Source organism: Varanus komodoensis, unplaced genomic scaffold, assembly GCF_004798865.1.
Source record: "Varanus komodoensis strain SLA01 unplaced genomic scaffold, ASM479886v1 scaffold9, whole genome shotgun sequence".
Lineage (NCBI taxonomy): Eukaryota > Metazoa > Chordata > Lepidosauria > Squamata > Varanidae > Varanus > Varanus komodoensis.
In genome coordinates this window covers 603,112-619,733 of record NW_025336598.1, presented here as the reverse complement: position 1 = coordinate 619,733, position 16,622 = coordinate 603,112, and the positions used below count along the sequence as shown (strand labels likewise).

At 42.8% G+C, this 16,622-nt stretch overlaps 1 protein-coding gene across 1 annotated transcript in view; it reads left to right on the top strand.

Moving 5' to 3' along the window:
- LOC123016895 (fatty acyl-CoA reductase 1-like) overlaps window positions 1-16,622 on the top strand; it is a 58,661-nt gene that overhangs the window by 18,818 nt on the left and 23,221 nt on the right. Inside the window, exons 2-4 of the mRNA XM_044417608.1 lie at window positions 2,057-2,232; window positions 7,836-8,015; window positions 13,407-13,584. Of these exons, the coding sequence (XP_044273543.1) occupies window positions 2,057-2,232; window positions 7,836-8,015; window positions 13,407-13,584 (534 nt within the window). The remainder of the gene's footprint in view (window positions 1-2,056; window positions 2,233-7,835; window positions 8,016-13,406; window positions 13,585-16,622) is intronic.

Genomic DNA, 16,622 nt, shown 5'->3' with positions numbered 1-16,622 from the left:
TCTCTGTGAATTTTTTTCTGTTCCCTTTTAAGGCCAAATTAGTCACCATCACTGCATCTTAAGGAAGTGAATTCCATAGTTGAACTGTGAGCTATGTAAAGAAGTACTGCCTTTTATCTATTCTGTTTCTCTCACCAATCAACTTCATGTGTACTTCTGCATGATTAAGCCAGGTCGGGGTTCCTGATCTGTCTACTGGTGGGTCTGTCACCAAATGGGCAACTCTGTATCTGTAATAGTCATTCAGCTCCAATGAAACTTTCATACTAATCCCTAACCCACATGCAAGAGGGCGTCTCTTTGGTTAGCACCTCTTCTGCTGAAGAGCATTCACAGCTAGGAGAAGTCTGGGTGAAGTTGACTCCTGAAGAAAGAAATAATAAAAAACAAGGGGATCTCTGATTCTACTGCAGCCTCACCGGGCATTTTTCAGGCAGCTGATTTGCCAAACCTACTTAACATGTAATACTAAGAAATGGGGTGCCTCCATAGCTTACAAGATAGTAAGGCAAGGGTCAGCTGTCATAACTGTGCTCCTGTATGGGCTCCTTACAACCATTTATGGTGATTTGATTCATCAGAGTCCAGAAATGATACATAGCTTTGCCATGGTGCAGTCAGGCACCCCTAATAATTTCATGGAGACTACTTTTGTCACTGCTCAGTAGATTCCACCCCTTCCTATGAACTTCCCACTGGCAGTAGAAACAGTTGAAAGCATTTGACTTCATAAGATAGTTCCCCTTGCTTTGGAGAGCCAAAGACATAAAAGAACTCTTACATAATCTGGAAAATGTGCTGGCACTAGGGATGACATGGCTGTTCCTGCATGGCCCATGGAGATCTTCCTTTCATCTGCAGTGACCTGGCCTCCTGCTAGGGGCAATGCACATTAGACACTGTGAGAACCTATGTCTTTGAAGAGGTCTCGTGCCAAGTACTGACAGTTTGGTGTTGTGTTAGGGAGAAGAGAAATGGAGCACCAACCCCACTAGTCATGTAACTGTCCAACAGACCTCATGCTTAGGGCTTAGATTCCTCTTGCCTGGATTCTCTCCATATCAAAACCAAAGCTTGCCCCTTACGGGAATTTTTTTTAACTAAACATTAAGGCCAGTGACTTCTCCTGTGGCTACTCCAGTGCTCCTTGTGAAGCAGAAGGTGTGAAGAACCCATGCAGCAATTGCAAGGTATTAAATAGCATTGCCACCCATAACAAGTACCTGTTTCTCCTGATTCCAAAACTTTTGCCATGCTTCCATCAATCAGTTGTCTACACCAGGCTGGATCTATAACCTGGTCTGGACATCAGAAAAGGCAGAAGCCTTAAAAAGGGCACAGCCCTGCACGAAATCTTTGGGGGTGATAATACTCAACCCTGAAAGTAATTTGGAACTGGGCCATTCTGTTGCCTCACTGACCAAAATGCTCAGAGTGATATTAATTTGGTGAATGAAATCCAAGAAGCACTCCACAGAGAAAGGGTTCTAGTAATGGCCGGCACTGTTGTCTTGCCAGGACTAAGCTTCTATTTGTTATCCCATTCCAGTTCATAACTGACTTCACTCACCTGTTCAGAATTTTAGCAGTCTCCTGGAATATGCTGCGAATGAGAAATAAAGATGGTGTCATTCCTATATATTCTTAAATTCTGATAGTGTCAATAGTTTATAATTCCATTCTCTAGGCAGCTTTAGTTATATTAACCTCCTGATTAATAGACTTTAAATAAGGGATGCACCAAGAGCAGTTTGGTGGGTTAAATTATAATTTTGTACCAAGAAGAGTAAGTTGGGGAAATCTTTGAATTGATTTTTTCATTTCTGCTATTAACTTATTCAGTCATACATACATATAAATATTAAATAACCTAAGGCTGTAAAATAATCTTTTTAAATATTTATTTTTAAAAGAACAGTTTTTGTCTAAGTACCAAAAATCACTCTTACCACTCACACAGAGCCCGCCACATCTTCTGATGGCCACAGGGCATCAGAATGGACCTTCCTTTTGTTTATTATCCTTGTTAAGTGAGATTGTTACGTGTGTGTTCTAGGTGTTTGACAGAGTCCGAGAAGAGTGGCCCAACTTCCATGAAAAGATTAAACCAATCAGTGCTGAATTCATCCAGCCAAACTTGGCCATCACTGCTGAAGACACTGATGAACTTCTTTCTGAAGTCAACATTATCTTCCACTGTGCTGCAACCATTCGATTTAATGAGCCACTCAAGTACGTTCTTCTTGTCTTGTCTTTCATGTTGGTTGTCCAATAATGCCAAGTCCTAGTCAGGTTTAACTGAAAGTAAGTCTGCTGGGTTCATGAGACTCAGTGTAAGTATAACTAAGTCCTGCGAAGAACATCACTTTAAAAGGAACACCTGAGAAAGCATTGAGTATTTTTCCTCTGGGGAGAACACATGGGGTTCTGTAAATTCATTTACTTGCTTTCCAGGAGCAAATGTTCCTGCCTTTCACACAAAAGGTGTGGTCATGATGGAGAAGCCATAGGGATAACTGATGGGAAAGAAAATTCTGTTATATTAGATGAAAAAGCTTTTGTCCATTTCTTCAAATAGTACTATGTTATATGTATTAATATTGTAAAATCAAACTTCTGACCAACAATTGTTCTGATATAAACCTAAATTTCTGCTTAATAGCTACAGATTAATCTTGGACTCAGCCCCATTGGTTTTCCTCATGCAGCTAAAGACTGCAGAACAGGATTTATCTTCCCTGTCCTCTAATAATGGGGTTTTCCACTAGACTCCTGCTGACTAGGTTAGATGGAAGGATGCGTTCACCTATCTTCACACATCTGTTGTTCTTAAAGATTTCCCTTCCCATTGGTTCAGGTAGCAAACCTAGGCAAGGGGCCTAATTCTGGGGCCCGGAAGGGCCACAGCTGCTCCTGTCCCTGGAACACCACCCATTTTCAGGCTTATTGCCACTTTAGGTCAGTTTATGTCAGTAGATCTTACAATGAGAGCAACTGGAACTTCTGGGGTGGATCTGTCTCCCTCACATGGAGCTCCTTTGTGCTAGGTCATAACACAGCAGGGCCTATGGAATAGACATTCATTTCATTTGAGGTGCTCAGGTTTTGAATCCTACCATGGGGATGGGGTTTTAATAACGAGTTTTCAATAGACAGTGCAGATGTCTAATGCAGGTATCTAGGTGAGGGATGAGTTAAAGCTCCCCTACTATCCGGGCTAGGAACCTGAACCAGATACAGTCACCTGCAGCTACACCAGAATAAAAAATGATGTTGGCTTATTATTTATGTTTGTGAAATAAACCTAGCCAAGCTTCCCCTCAGCAGTGCTAGCAGAGATCCTTTGAAAGGATTTGTACTAGGCATCCTAGTAGAAAATGTGGAGTAGTGATTACAGTGCTTGGCTGGAGCTCTGGAGCTCTGGGTCTTAGTCCCCACTCAGCCACAAAGCTCACTGGGTAACTGGGCCAGTCGCAGGTTCTCAGCCAAACTTACCTTGCAGGGTTGTTGTGAGGATAAAATGGAGAGGCAGGGAGCCTTGTAAGCTGTCTTGGATTCCTTACAAGAGGAGGAAAGGTGAGGCATAAATATGATGACAATGACAACAGCAACCTGGATTGAGTCTGGGCTGCCTGCAAGGTTGTGCTATTTCACAGAGCTGTATTCATTTCCAGCTGATGGAAGGCGGAGCACATTTCTGCCAAAGGAAGATGCCTGTTCACCCATTTCAGGGGCATTAGTCAGATCCACAAGAAGCTTCTTAGGTTTCTTTTCTCCATTCATGCTCTGAATGTCTGAAATAGCTCAGTTAATTCTTACTGGAGCAAGGAGGATTGACCTGTGTACAGCCATCACGGGACCAGGGACGCTGCTTGCCTTCAGCTCCTCCATCTGTGCCGGCGAGTTCTCCGCATGCCCCACCCTTGCTCCTCCTCCCCTGCCCCTGGCATGGGTGGCAGCTGCACCGGATTGGGGGTGGTGTGCAGGGAAGGGGCGCAGGCTTAACTTGCCAGGCGTGGCCAGTGGCCGGTGGCCTAAGGGTGTCGCCATTTGGGGCCATTCAGGGCCATACAGGGCTGGGCTGGGCCAGAAACTCTGTGTTTTTGTAGTGGGGTGGGTTGCGGGGTTTTAAATTGTATTTTTTTATATTTTATTTATTCCATGACTGAGCTTTATTGTTGTTTATGGGGTTGCCTGGGGAGCATGTGGGCACCTCCATTGGAGTGGTGTTGAGCTGGGGAAGATATGGCGCTGGGAGATTAACATGTCATCATAGAAGAAGGAGGAACAGATGGTTGGTATCTGTCCCCTCTTCTGGTTATTCCCCCAACCGGAAGGTTCCAGGTAAGTTTATCAATCGCCCCTCGGGCCTGACTGTGCTGCTGCTAAATGCCAGGTCGGTCCATAATAAAACATCCCTCATCCATGATCTAATTGTGGATGAGGGGGCTGACCTGGCTTGCATTACAGAGACCTGGGCGGGAGAGGGCAGGGTTGTAGCCCTCTCTCAGCTGTGCCCATCTGGGTATCTAATCCAGCACCAGTCACGCCCTGACGGGAGGGGAGGGGGGTCACTGGTTCATCAAGCTGCAATTTCCCTCATGGGGCTTCCTGTCCCCTCAAGACCCGGCCTAGAGTGCTTATACCTGACGGTGGGCGACCAAGACAAATTAGGGATCCTGCTGGTGTACTGTGCACCCTTCTGCCCATCAGACTTTCTGTCTGAGCTGATGGAGATCATCTCGGACCTGGTATTGAAGATCCCCAGGATGTTGGCCCTGGGAGACTTCAATCTCCATGCTGAGACTGTTTTGACTGGGGCGGCTCAGGACTTCATGGCTTCCATGATGACCATGGGGCTGTCTCAACATGTCATTGGCCCAACCCATGAACGAGGTCACACTCTGGACCCGGTTTTCTCAACGGGACTGGAAGAGGGTGATTTGGAGGTGAGAAATTTGCGTCTGACTCCTTTGTCATGGTCAGATCACTTCCTCGTGTGGTTTGAACTTGGAGCTGGCTTATCCCTCTGTAAGGGTGCAGACCCTATTATGATGGTCTGCCCTTGGAGCCGGATGGATCTGGATGGATCCCTGAGGGCTCTGGGGGATTTTCTGGTTGATAAAGCTGGCGCTCCTGTTGATGCTCTCGTTGAGCTGTGGAATGGGGAAATGGCCAGAGCTATTGACACGATCGCCCCTAAGTGTCCTCTCCTGCCAGGCAGAGCCCGTTCATCTCCATGGTGTACATCTGAATTACAGGCAATGAAGCAGGTTGGGAGACCACTAGAGCGCAGGTGGAGGAAATCACAGGATGAATCTGACTGAACACACTTATGTGCTCACTATTGAGCCTACGCTGTGGCAGTGAGGGCAGCAAAGAAATTCTTCTCCACTTCCATTGCCTCCTCTCAGTGCCATCCAGCAGAGCTTTTTCGAGTGGTACATGGGCTAATACATCCAGGCCCCAAAAAAGATCTTGTGCCACCATCGACTGTCCGCTATGATGACTTTGCCCAGCACTTCAAGGAGAAAATCGCTCAGATTCATCACGAGCTGGACTCCACAGTTGATACGGTTCCTTTAGGGGAGGCACCAAGAACTCTGTCTGATCTAGCATTATTGGATGAATTTCATTTAATGAGGCCTAAGGATGTGGACAAGGTACTTGGACAAGTACGTCCTACCACCTGCTTACTTGACCCTTGCCCTTCATGGCTACTTACTAAAGCCAAACACAGGATTGGTTCCTGGGTTCAAGAGGTTATTAACACCTCACTGAGGGAGGGCCGGGTGTCCGCTTCTTTAAAGGAGGCAGTAATCAGGCCTGTCCTAAAGAAGGCGTATCTGGATTCAGAGATGGCCTCCAGTTACAGACTGGTGGCCAACATCCCATTTGTGGGCAAGGTGTTGGAACAAGTGATGGCAGGACTACTCCAAGTACTCTTGGATGAAACTGATTATCTGGACCCATTTCAATCTGGTTTCAGACCCGGTTACGGTGCTGAATCTGCCTTGGTCGCCCTGTATGATGACCTGTGCAGGGAGAGGAACAGGGGGAGTGTGTCCCTGTTGGTTCTCCTGGACCTCCCAGTGGCTTTCGATACCATTGACCATGGTATCCTTCTGGACAGGCTGGTGGGATGGGGAGTAGGAGGCACTGCTTGGCTGTGGTTCCGCTTCTACCTTGCCGGCCGATTCCAGAAGGTGGTGCTGGGGGACTTTGGCTCTGTGCCATGGCAACTCTGCCATGAAGTACCGCAGGATTCCATTTTGTCCCCCCTGCTATTCAACATTTATTTATTTATTTATTTATTTATTTATTTATTTATTAAAACATTTCTATGCCGCCCCATTCGCCAAAGCCTCGGGGCGGCTCACAACATAAAGTGTAAAGTCTATGTCCTTTTTTTGAGTCTCTTTAGCACAGTCTCAAGAAGAAAACGTTTGGGTTGCTGAAATCAATCCAACCAATGCAAAAATGCACACAAAAGAAATCCTTTGTTGAACTGGTGTTGCACAATCCTGTTGCTTGCCTAGGCTAAAGAGAAATGTGCTTTCTGCTGGACAATGAGAACTGTTTTACACAATTTCTTATTAAAGAGATGATATTCTCCCACATAGATACAAAATGCACCAACCCATTGTTAACACAAACAAACATTTAGATGAACATATGAGTGCTTATGTTCATGGAAAGAAGTTTTGAGAACTTGCACATGAAACCACTGGGAGAGGTCATCAGGAGGTTTGGGCTGTGGAGTCATTAGTATGCTGCTGACACCCAGCTCTACCTCTCTTTTTCAACTAACCCAGGTGAGGCAGTGGCTGTCCTGAACCGGTGCCTGGCCGAGGTAATGGGTGGATGAGCACCAATAAACTGAAGCTCAGTTCAGATAAGACGGATATCCTGTTGGTTGGTGATTCGAACTTCCGAGTAAGTGACTTGGGCTCTGTCCTGGACAGGGTTGCACTACCTCTAAAGGACAGCGTCCTCAGCTTAGGAGTGTTCCTCGACCCGGAGCTGTCTTTGGAAGCCCAGGTGATGGCAGTGGCGAGGAGCGCTTTCCTTCAGCTTCAGCTGATCCATCAGCTGCGTCCTTACCTGGAAGAGAACTGCCTAGCAACAGTGACACACGCACTGGTTACTTCCCGCTTGGATTACTGTAACGTGCTCTATGTGGGGCTGCCCTTGAAGACAGTCCAGATACTTCAGATGGTGCAAAATAGAGCTGCCAGGATGCTGTCCGGGACTGGTTGTTATTCTCATATAACTCCAGTCCTCTATCAGCTCCAGTGGCTTCCCATCGAAGGCCGGGCTCAATTCAAGGTGCTGGTTATTACCTATAAAGCCCTAAATGGCTTGAGACCAGGATACCTAAAGAAACACCTTTTTCCCTACATGCCCTCCTGCCCCCTAAGATTAGCAACAGAGGCCCTCCTCCAGGAACCCTCTTTGAAAGAGGTCAGGAGACAGAAACCTTCTCTGTGGTGGCGCCCTGACTATGGAATGTGCTCCCTAGAGAGGTCGGCCTGACGCCGTCATTATATGTTTTTCGGCGCCAGGTCAAGACCTTTTTATTTGGCGAATATTTTAACATATAGTATTTTTAATGTGTAAGACTTATTTAATTTATTTTAAATAATGCTCAGTGTGGAATAGTTAACTTATTTTATTGAAGATTGAAATAATGTTGTAAGCTGTCCAGAGATGACAGTAATGGATGGCTTACAATTTTTTTAAATACATACATACATACATACATACATACATACATAAAATGAAATTCATATCTGCTGAACCCCTTCATGAGTTTTTCATGTCTTCTTGCCTAGGCATGCCCTTTTGCTAAATGTCAAAGGCACCCAGCAGCTCCTGCTGCTAGCCCACCGGATGCAGAAGCTTGAAGCCTTCGTTCACGTTTCAACAGCCTATGCAAACTGTAATCGGAAATACATAGAAGAAGTAATCTATCCTCCTCCTGTGGAGCCCAATAAACTTTTTGACCTTGTAGAGTAAGTGATGGAAATAGTCTTTCATTCTGTTGCTGTTATAAGCATGACTTTAGGTAAAAGTGCCAGTCAGTGTTTCTTCATACATTTCCTGCCAAATGGAAGCTACTTTGATAGTATAGTCCTGTGTACCTGGAATATATAACCTGAACAACTTGGACAGGGTCAATGATGCTGATCTTTGCATTCCTACTCTCTTTCCCTTGCCTGATAAAATGGTGATAAGAGGGTGGGGTGGGGGGAAGCCTTCACATGCAATTTCCATTATTTTTGGTACACAAATGAATTTCCAATTGACTTAAAGTGAAGGGATATTTAAAAACTTTGTGGGGAGGATTTCTTCTGATGTCAATAAACAGATTTTTGCCAAGCCCCCGAGCTAGGCAATGTCGTAAATAAGGCAGCTTCTGAAATGCACAAAATGAGCTACCACTCAATAGCTTGGGAACCACAGCATGAATTGCTTTTGAATTCCCGAGCAAGAGACAGAGATAATTTTTCTACAGCTAATGTTTGCCATACGTAGAAACCATACGGCCTGATAGCTGTTATCTCTAGATGAGCTTTTTTTTTTTTGGGGGGGGGCGTGTTGATTAAACTGTATTGCCTGGTTATAAATAAATGAACATAGTACTGTTAATCAAACAAATCAGATAGACTATCATAATTGTACTTTAATTTCATTCAAACTAAATCAAACCATATGTTAATGGGACTTACAACATGAGATAGCAATCTCTTTATAAATGGATGTATAAAATGATAATAGCCTGAGCAGACTGAGACCATGGATCTCCTGGAAGACCAGCCTGCTCAAGAAGCCCAGCCCAGGATCAGGCATGGCCAGAGGGCCACTGCAAGAAAGGCAACTGCTGAGACATGGCCCCTATCTCCACTGGGTGAGGAAGAAGGCAGGTAATCATCATCGGGGACTCCTTACTAAGGGGCAGTGTGCCAGCTGGATCTTGAGGTGAGGGAAGTCTGCTGGGCACATGCATCTGATGTGTGGCAGACATGCTGGCATGTCTTCTTCCCCTGGGGGGTGTCATCAGCCACTTCTGGTGATCCATATGGGGATAAATGACATAGCCAGGCAGGGTCTAGGTAGGATCACTCAGGACTTCAAGGCTTTGAGCAAGAGACTCAAGCACTGAAGGTTCAGGTAGTCTTTCCTCACTCTTGCCAGTCCACAGACATAGACCAACCAGGGAGATGAGGGTTGTGGAGACAAATAACTGGCTGAGGGCATGGTGTCAGCTCCTTCTTTTCTTGATTTTTGCTTTGAAATATATATTTGTGTTTATTAAATATAAAACACAGGGAGGCAGGCAGGCATGCTGCAAAGTGAACTGTCCATTTTTCCACACCATTCAGCACCTGTATTTCCAAGAATGTTTCTGGCTCCACATTTTTGACAATAAGTATTGGAACAGAGACTGCTGGTTCAGAAGAATGCGTTAATATCATAGAGCTCAGTTCCCACCTCTACCTTTTGCATTAGTTTTTAAGGCAAGATGCTTTTCTTTAATTATTTTCTAGCTTGCCTCCCTTAAATATCCAAAATATTGTCACCAGTTATGACCACATGCCAGCAATTTGTGAATGAGCAAGTCCCCACAAGACAGGCATTTTATGAGAGGGCCCATGAGACTTTCTAAACATTCCAGATCTGCCTCCTGATGTAAAGGACTGGAGACCCTTGCCTTAAGATCATGAGATTGCCTGAAGGAGAGGAACACTCTGGAAATGTAGGGTCATGAAGGTAGAAAAGTTTTTGAGAAGAAACTAGAGTTGAATCCAGAACTGAATGCACTTTGGTGCCATCCATATCAATGTGTAAAATTATTAGTGACTAATGCCTACCCCATTGACTTCAGTGGGGCCCAGGCGTTACTTGTTCCAGATGCAAACCAGGGTCTTTTTAGTACTGACACTGTCTTGAAGCCACCCTAATATACAAACCTGGAAAATTCCTTCCTTTTGCAGAAATCTTTGGGGAATTGCCTGAAATTAGCTCATCTCCTCCAGGGAGTCTTTTATACATGTACTCAGAAGTAGTGGGGCTTATTTCCAGCTTCAGTGCCTTTCATCATTCCTCCAGTGTTAGATAATTGAAGTACGGGATGGCAGAAGCAGGGGCTGGTTTTGGAGCCAGTGCTGTTCCATAGCTATCTGCCACCAAAATGGCCAACTCTGTACATCTTCTTTCTTGGAACAAGGCAAGATAAACCCGAGCATTGCACAGAACTGTCCATAGCACAGTGCTGCTGAAGGGACAATGCGTGCCTTCTCCACCCAAGCTACAGCTGAAAACTGGGGTTCTTTTCCCATCCTCCACATAGGTAAATGGTATATATGTTGCTATATCAGGAGGAAATGTGGTCCCTTGCTGAAAGAAGATTTATTCCATAAGCAGTGGCTCTCTTTCTTGCTCTAAAAATGCAGGGTAATTTAATTCTGTTGGATGGAGAGTTTGTTACCAATTAAAAGATGTTTGTTATTATTTCATCTTTCTCTCCTTCATTGATTTCCTGTAGCAAGAAAAAGGGAGGAAGGGCTACATGAGAGGGCTACTGATGGAAAATGATGACAGGTGGAATATCGATGGGAGGAGAAATTTGTTCATTTGCATTTTAATGCACACTTACTTGATTTTGCTCTTTTGAACCACTATATGAACCAAAATCCAGTTATTCCATGAAATTCACAATTCTTCATTTTTTTCATGCCAATCAGAAATGCATACAAATATACAAATGTATACCTGGACAAATGATCTTTAAAATGCATTTTATTAGGGAAAATGCTTACAAAATTTTGTGTATTAGACAAAAGCATACAAAAATGCATTTTTCATTTGACTAGTTCCCAAAGTTTGGAGAGAACTGAAGTTAAGACTGGAGAAATGCTCAGAGTTCAAGACAATTCAAATATAAGTTTAAGGGAAAAAATAAAAAACAAAGATGCCAAAATTAACTGATTTGTCCATTACTAATTGGAACAAAAACACCTGAAAATCCAACAAATGAGACTAGTGTATTATATAATGCAAGCCTCACCCAGAAGTATCCTCAGAAAAAGCTTCCTAAATAGTATTTTACACTTAACACACTGAATGAGCCCTGGAGTCACTTTGATCTGCCATCCTTCTACCTTGCCTGCACTATGCTGTTCAAGGATATCCTATACCTTCTGCCAAGCCATGTTGGGTCATGCCAACTTTGTCCTGCACTGGTCTTTCTTACCTCAATGTGCCCGCCAAAGCCAATTAGGCCTCAGCTTTGGATTAAGAAAAGTCTTTTCGGATATGGCAGATTACCTATTTCCTTGACTGTTCTGAAGGACCTTAGATGTGCAACTTCTAACTTGAAGATATTCCAGATGATGTTTCAATAACCAAGGGAAATAACAGCAAGGGCAGGGGGAATGATTGTTTAAAAAAATCTATGCACATCATGAACTATGAATGCAAGACAGCCACAATAAATAAAACTAAAAAATAGCTTCATTTTATTTATTTATTATTTATTTAGGAAGCTTCTATGCCACCCCATTCGACGAAGCCTCAGGGCAGCTCACAATAAATAATCACAATATAAAAACAATATAATTTGAGACGACCTGGCCAGAGATATAAAATAAATAATATTAACAATTAAAATGACGTTTAAATAAAAAGTTCTTCACCTGGTGCCAAAAAACAAATAACGAGCTTTCTTGTAGAAAAGCTTTCTTTCAAAGCTTTCTTGTAGAAAAGAAAATTTCAAGTCACAATTTGTGTTTTCCATAATTTCTATCGTTTTCTTCCTGCAGAAGATTGGTAAAGAGTGGAAAGAGCACTAAGGCAGTGCCAATTCTTTGTAGCTGTAAACAGAAAAAGGAGGCAAATGAGACACAACCAGACTTGTTCCTAAGGAAGGTTGATAATGTGTTGAGCTGTTTCTCCTTTCCTGATTGCTAAAGTTGCATTTTCAAATTGCAGAGATATTTCATATCCTGAAGGGTTAATATTCCAAAGAGCTTTTGCCTCCTCTTGCTTTTTTCTTCTAACTTTTCTCTTTACAAAACATGTCAACACAAGTAATGTGTGTCACTTAAAGCAGATTCCACTTCTGCCTCTCTCTCAACAACCCCATCATTTTGCCTCCTCAAACTTCGCTCTCTTGGAATATAAGAGTTGACCTAACTACTACTAACCACTGCAATTATCTACTTAATTAGGGGATTCTACAATGTCATTTCCTTTTTTTTTTTTTTTTGAAGTGCTGCTGTTTTGTGCTAATCAGAGGAGATGGATGCTGAGGCATTCTGCTAAAACTGCAAAGTGCAAATGAGTGCTGTTTCCAGCCACAGAAAAATTTTCCAAACGATCCAGTGTTCCCTGGAATGGTAGCCTGGCAACAGGATTGCTCCTTGCAAAAGTTAACCAAATTACTTACCTCTGCAGCATACATGCATGTTCTGGCTGCAAGCAATCCTCTGGTTGCAAGGTTTCTTTCTTTCTTTCTTTCTTTCTTTCTTTCTTTCTTTCTTTCTTTCTGAGAGTGTGAGGCTAAAAGAGAGTGGAGAAATACTGTACTGCAAGGGGCTTCAGAGCTTTGCTGCTGGAAGGTGATTGTAGCATTTGATATGGGTAGCAGAATTCTCCCAATTTACAGAGAAAAGAGATTGGATGATTAGCCCTTCAGAGACACAATTATTCTGAATTTTGCTGCAAGTGTTTCAGGAAGGAGATTATGGGGTAGGTAAGGGAAGAAAGCAACACTGCTTACTTGGCTGTGTCCTATACACTGATGGAACATATCAAGATGCAAACATCAAAAAGGTGCTAGGATCCCTGATGAATAACTGATCAATTGCAATTCCACTTGCAACTGACCAGCAAACAAAGATTATTTTATAACACAAGAATACTGATGCCTGGAAGCACCTATAGTTACAGGGTAAGTTTTAATTTCTGTTTGTGAAGCAGACCTTGTCATGGTGGGGTTTTCCAGGTGCAAAAGGAAAAGGACCCCTTCTTCCACTGAAGAAGGAATTTCAGTTGCTGGAGCTTGTCATGCCAGGGTAAGCAAATCTGCACCTGTTAAATCCCCCTCTTCTACACTAAATATTGAAAGGACAGGAGCATCGATCTTTTTCTGTTCCCCCAGACAGTTTGCTAATATAAATCTATGCCAAGTTGTATAGAAATTTAGTTTTCTTCAAAGGAACCCAGACATTTCCACAGGGATAAAAACATGTGTGACTTAATTTGCAATGGAAAGTATTGAAGTATTATCCATGTGTTTTGCCAAAACATCCATGTGTTTTTATTGTTTCTCTTTCTTTCTTTCCTTCTTCTGTTATTATGTATACATTTCAATGGGATTTTTTTTAAAAAATTCTTTTTAGGTGGATGGATGATTCCCTCCTTGATCAGATCACACCAAAACTGATTCAGGACTGGCCCAATACATATACATTCACCAAAGCCTTGACAGAGTTCCTGATTCAGCAAGAGAGAGGTAACTTAAATGTTGCCATCATTCGACCATCCATCGTGGGAGCCAGCTGGCAAGACCCTTTCCCTGTAAGCATGATTGTTCTTCATTTCTACTGAGCACTCTGAAAGATCTTTTTGCACCTGTTGTTTTGCTTCTGCATTTGTCTGGCATGAAATATTTGCTAGAAATACTAATGGCAGTGCATGTCCTAGACTATCATGATCCTAGCAACAAGGAAACAAAGGAACACAATGGAAAATGTCTTTTATCTATCTTACATTGACATTAAGGACTGCTAGGGAGAAGTATCTCCTGGGATTTCTCACACTTTTTATTACTTTTTGCATTCATTATAAAATTGCTAGCTTACTATACTTTTTAAAGGTTCTATTGACAGACCTACAATCAGTATACATCCCTTAAAGAGGATTTAAGGCTGAAGGCATGAGGTCTTCTCTAGAACACTGGAAGCAGTTTGAAGGTCATTTCACTTTTATGCTTTGCAAAACCTATTTTGCCAGCAATAACAGTGGGATGCCACACATGTGCATGCTATGATGAGGCAAAGTGACTCCCAAGCATTTTCAATACTCTTTAAAACAATTGTCTGTCTCCAGGATCATGTCAGTGTACACTTAATATGTGAAAGTGCATACAAGTGTATCTATCAGAGAAACATACCTGCTGAAGCATGAAGTGGCCCATGAGCACCTAGTTAAACAAACAGAGTTCTAAGTTTCATTAACATTTTCTGAAATCCGAATTGCACTGTTACACCACAGAGGTTAATTCCAGTGAAACAGGAAATGATAAAAGTTCTAATTATAATCACGTAAGAAAATCTTTTAAAAGAAGTATAAAAACATGAATTACTGATATATATCAGATATCATTCTGAGATAATTTAATGGGTTCATCCATGATTGTGACTCTTGTAGTACATTCTTCTCAAAGTATTTTTTCTACTTAGGCTAATTCATAGCTAGAAATGTTTTCTCCAAACTACAAGATCCAGTGTAGAAAGGGCACAGCTTTATTTGTATCCCAAGCTTTCAAAATATCTGGTTCAGCAGTTATCTTCGCTATCCTATTTCTGTGCCTTACCCACAGAGAAAAAATGGATCGGAGAGAAGCCCTGACTTTGCTACTTTGGCATTACCAGGTGATACTTTACTTTTAAAATAGAAATGGTAAGGGACCCTATAAAAGCCATGGCATTCTGAGGGGGAGGCAGTGTTTCCCTCCCAAGTTGTGATTTGGCACAAACAAGAAGCTGTCTTTGGATCCAGTAGCTGCTTGCAGCTCTATAAGGCAGGTTTAGTTGGAGGAACTTTTGTGAAGATCATGGTGCTGTTGAGGAAGGGCCCTTCCTCTTGCCTGCATGTCATGGTCCTGATTCTGATATCTGCTACAAGTGACTGCCATTTTAAAAGTAAAAATCAATTGCACAGTGTCAATGTCTGGTTTCAGATTTCAGTGAAGACTGTGCCTCACACTGCTGGGAAGCAGCAGCAAACTAACAATTTCCTTTCGGAAAATTACAAAATTCACAGATTAAATCAAAAGGAGCATGCATCACCAGCCTGTTCAGAATCAATGACCATTATTTTACCATCTCAGGCCTTCATGAATAAGCCTGTACTGCATTTCTATGCAAATATAGACAAGCTGGAAATGTTGGTATTGGTTGCACAATCCAACATTTTCAGCTTTCTTTTAAAAACCAAGCAAAACACATGGTAGCAAACACTTACTTTAAAATGCATGGACAATGCTGAAGGAAATCTCCAAAGCCAGATTTTGTAGTGTCAGAGAAGAGGGCTTTAGTACCTAGCATAGTACTGTCATGCAGTGATTCCTGGGACTAAGGAGACCCAGGTTCTAGCCCCCATTTTGCCATAAGGCCCGATGAGTGATTTTGGACCAATCATTCTCAGTCTAATCACCTCTCAGGATAGTTGTGAGGAGGTTACAATTTCCAAAGGAAACATAGAATCATAGAATAGTAGAGTTGGAAGGGGCCATCAGGCCATCAAGTCCAACCCCCTACTCAGTGCAGGACAAACCATTCCTCTCAGGTGGCTGTCCAGTTGTATCCTGAATGTCTCCAGTTTGGGAGATCCCACAATCTCCCTTGATAATTGGTTCCCCTGGCTTTCTCTAACTTGACCCTGTTATTCCATGTCCTGCATTCTGGGATGATGGAGGAGAACCTGTCCTCCTCCTTTGTGACAGTCTTTCAAGTACTTGTAGAGTGCTATCATTTCTCCCCTCAAGGCTTCTCTTCTCAAGGCTAAGCATGCCCAATTCTTTCAATCTGTCCTCATCGGGCTTTGTTTCCAGTTCCTGGATCATCCTTGTTGCCCTCCTCTAAACCCTTTCCAGCTTGTCTGCAACTTTCTTAAACTGAACTAGACTCAGTACTCCAGAGGCTGATAAAGGGGGATTAGTACTTCACAAGATTCGGAAGTGATACTTCTATTAATGCAGCCTAAAATAGCACTTCCCCCTTTTGCAGCCATAGCACATTATTGACTCATATGCAGCAGTAAGTATTCAGCAATGATCTACAATTCCAAGATCTTTCTCTCTTGCAGTATTCCTGAGCCAAGTATTCTCCATCTTCTAGTGATGCATTTGGTTTCTTTTTCCTAGGTACAGAACTTGACATTTGTCCCTGTTAAATTTCATTCTGTTGTTTTCAGTCCAGGGCTCCAACCTATCAAGATCATGTTGCAACTTCTTGCTGTCTTCCTTGATATTAGCTACATCACCCAATTTTGTGCCATCTGCATATTTGATAAGTGTTTCCTGCATCTCCTAATCCAAATGATTAATAAAAATGTTGAAGAGCACTGGCCCCAGGACTGAACCCTGTGGTGCCCCACTTGTTGCCTTTTTCCAGTTTGTGAAGGTGCCATTGTTAAGCACTCTTAGAGTTCAGTTCTGAAGCCAACTGTGGATTCACCTGATAGTTGTTCCATCTAGCCCACGTATAGCTTGTTTGCTAATCAGGATATCATGGGGCACTTTGTCAAAAGCTTTGCTGAAGTCATGGTAGAGTATGTCCCCAGCATTCCCACAGTCCATCAGGGAGGTTATCCAATAAAAAAAGAAATCAGAT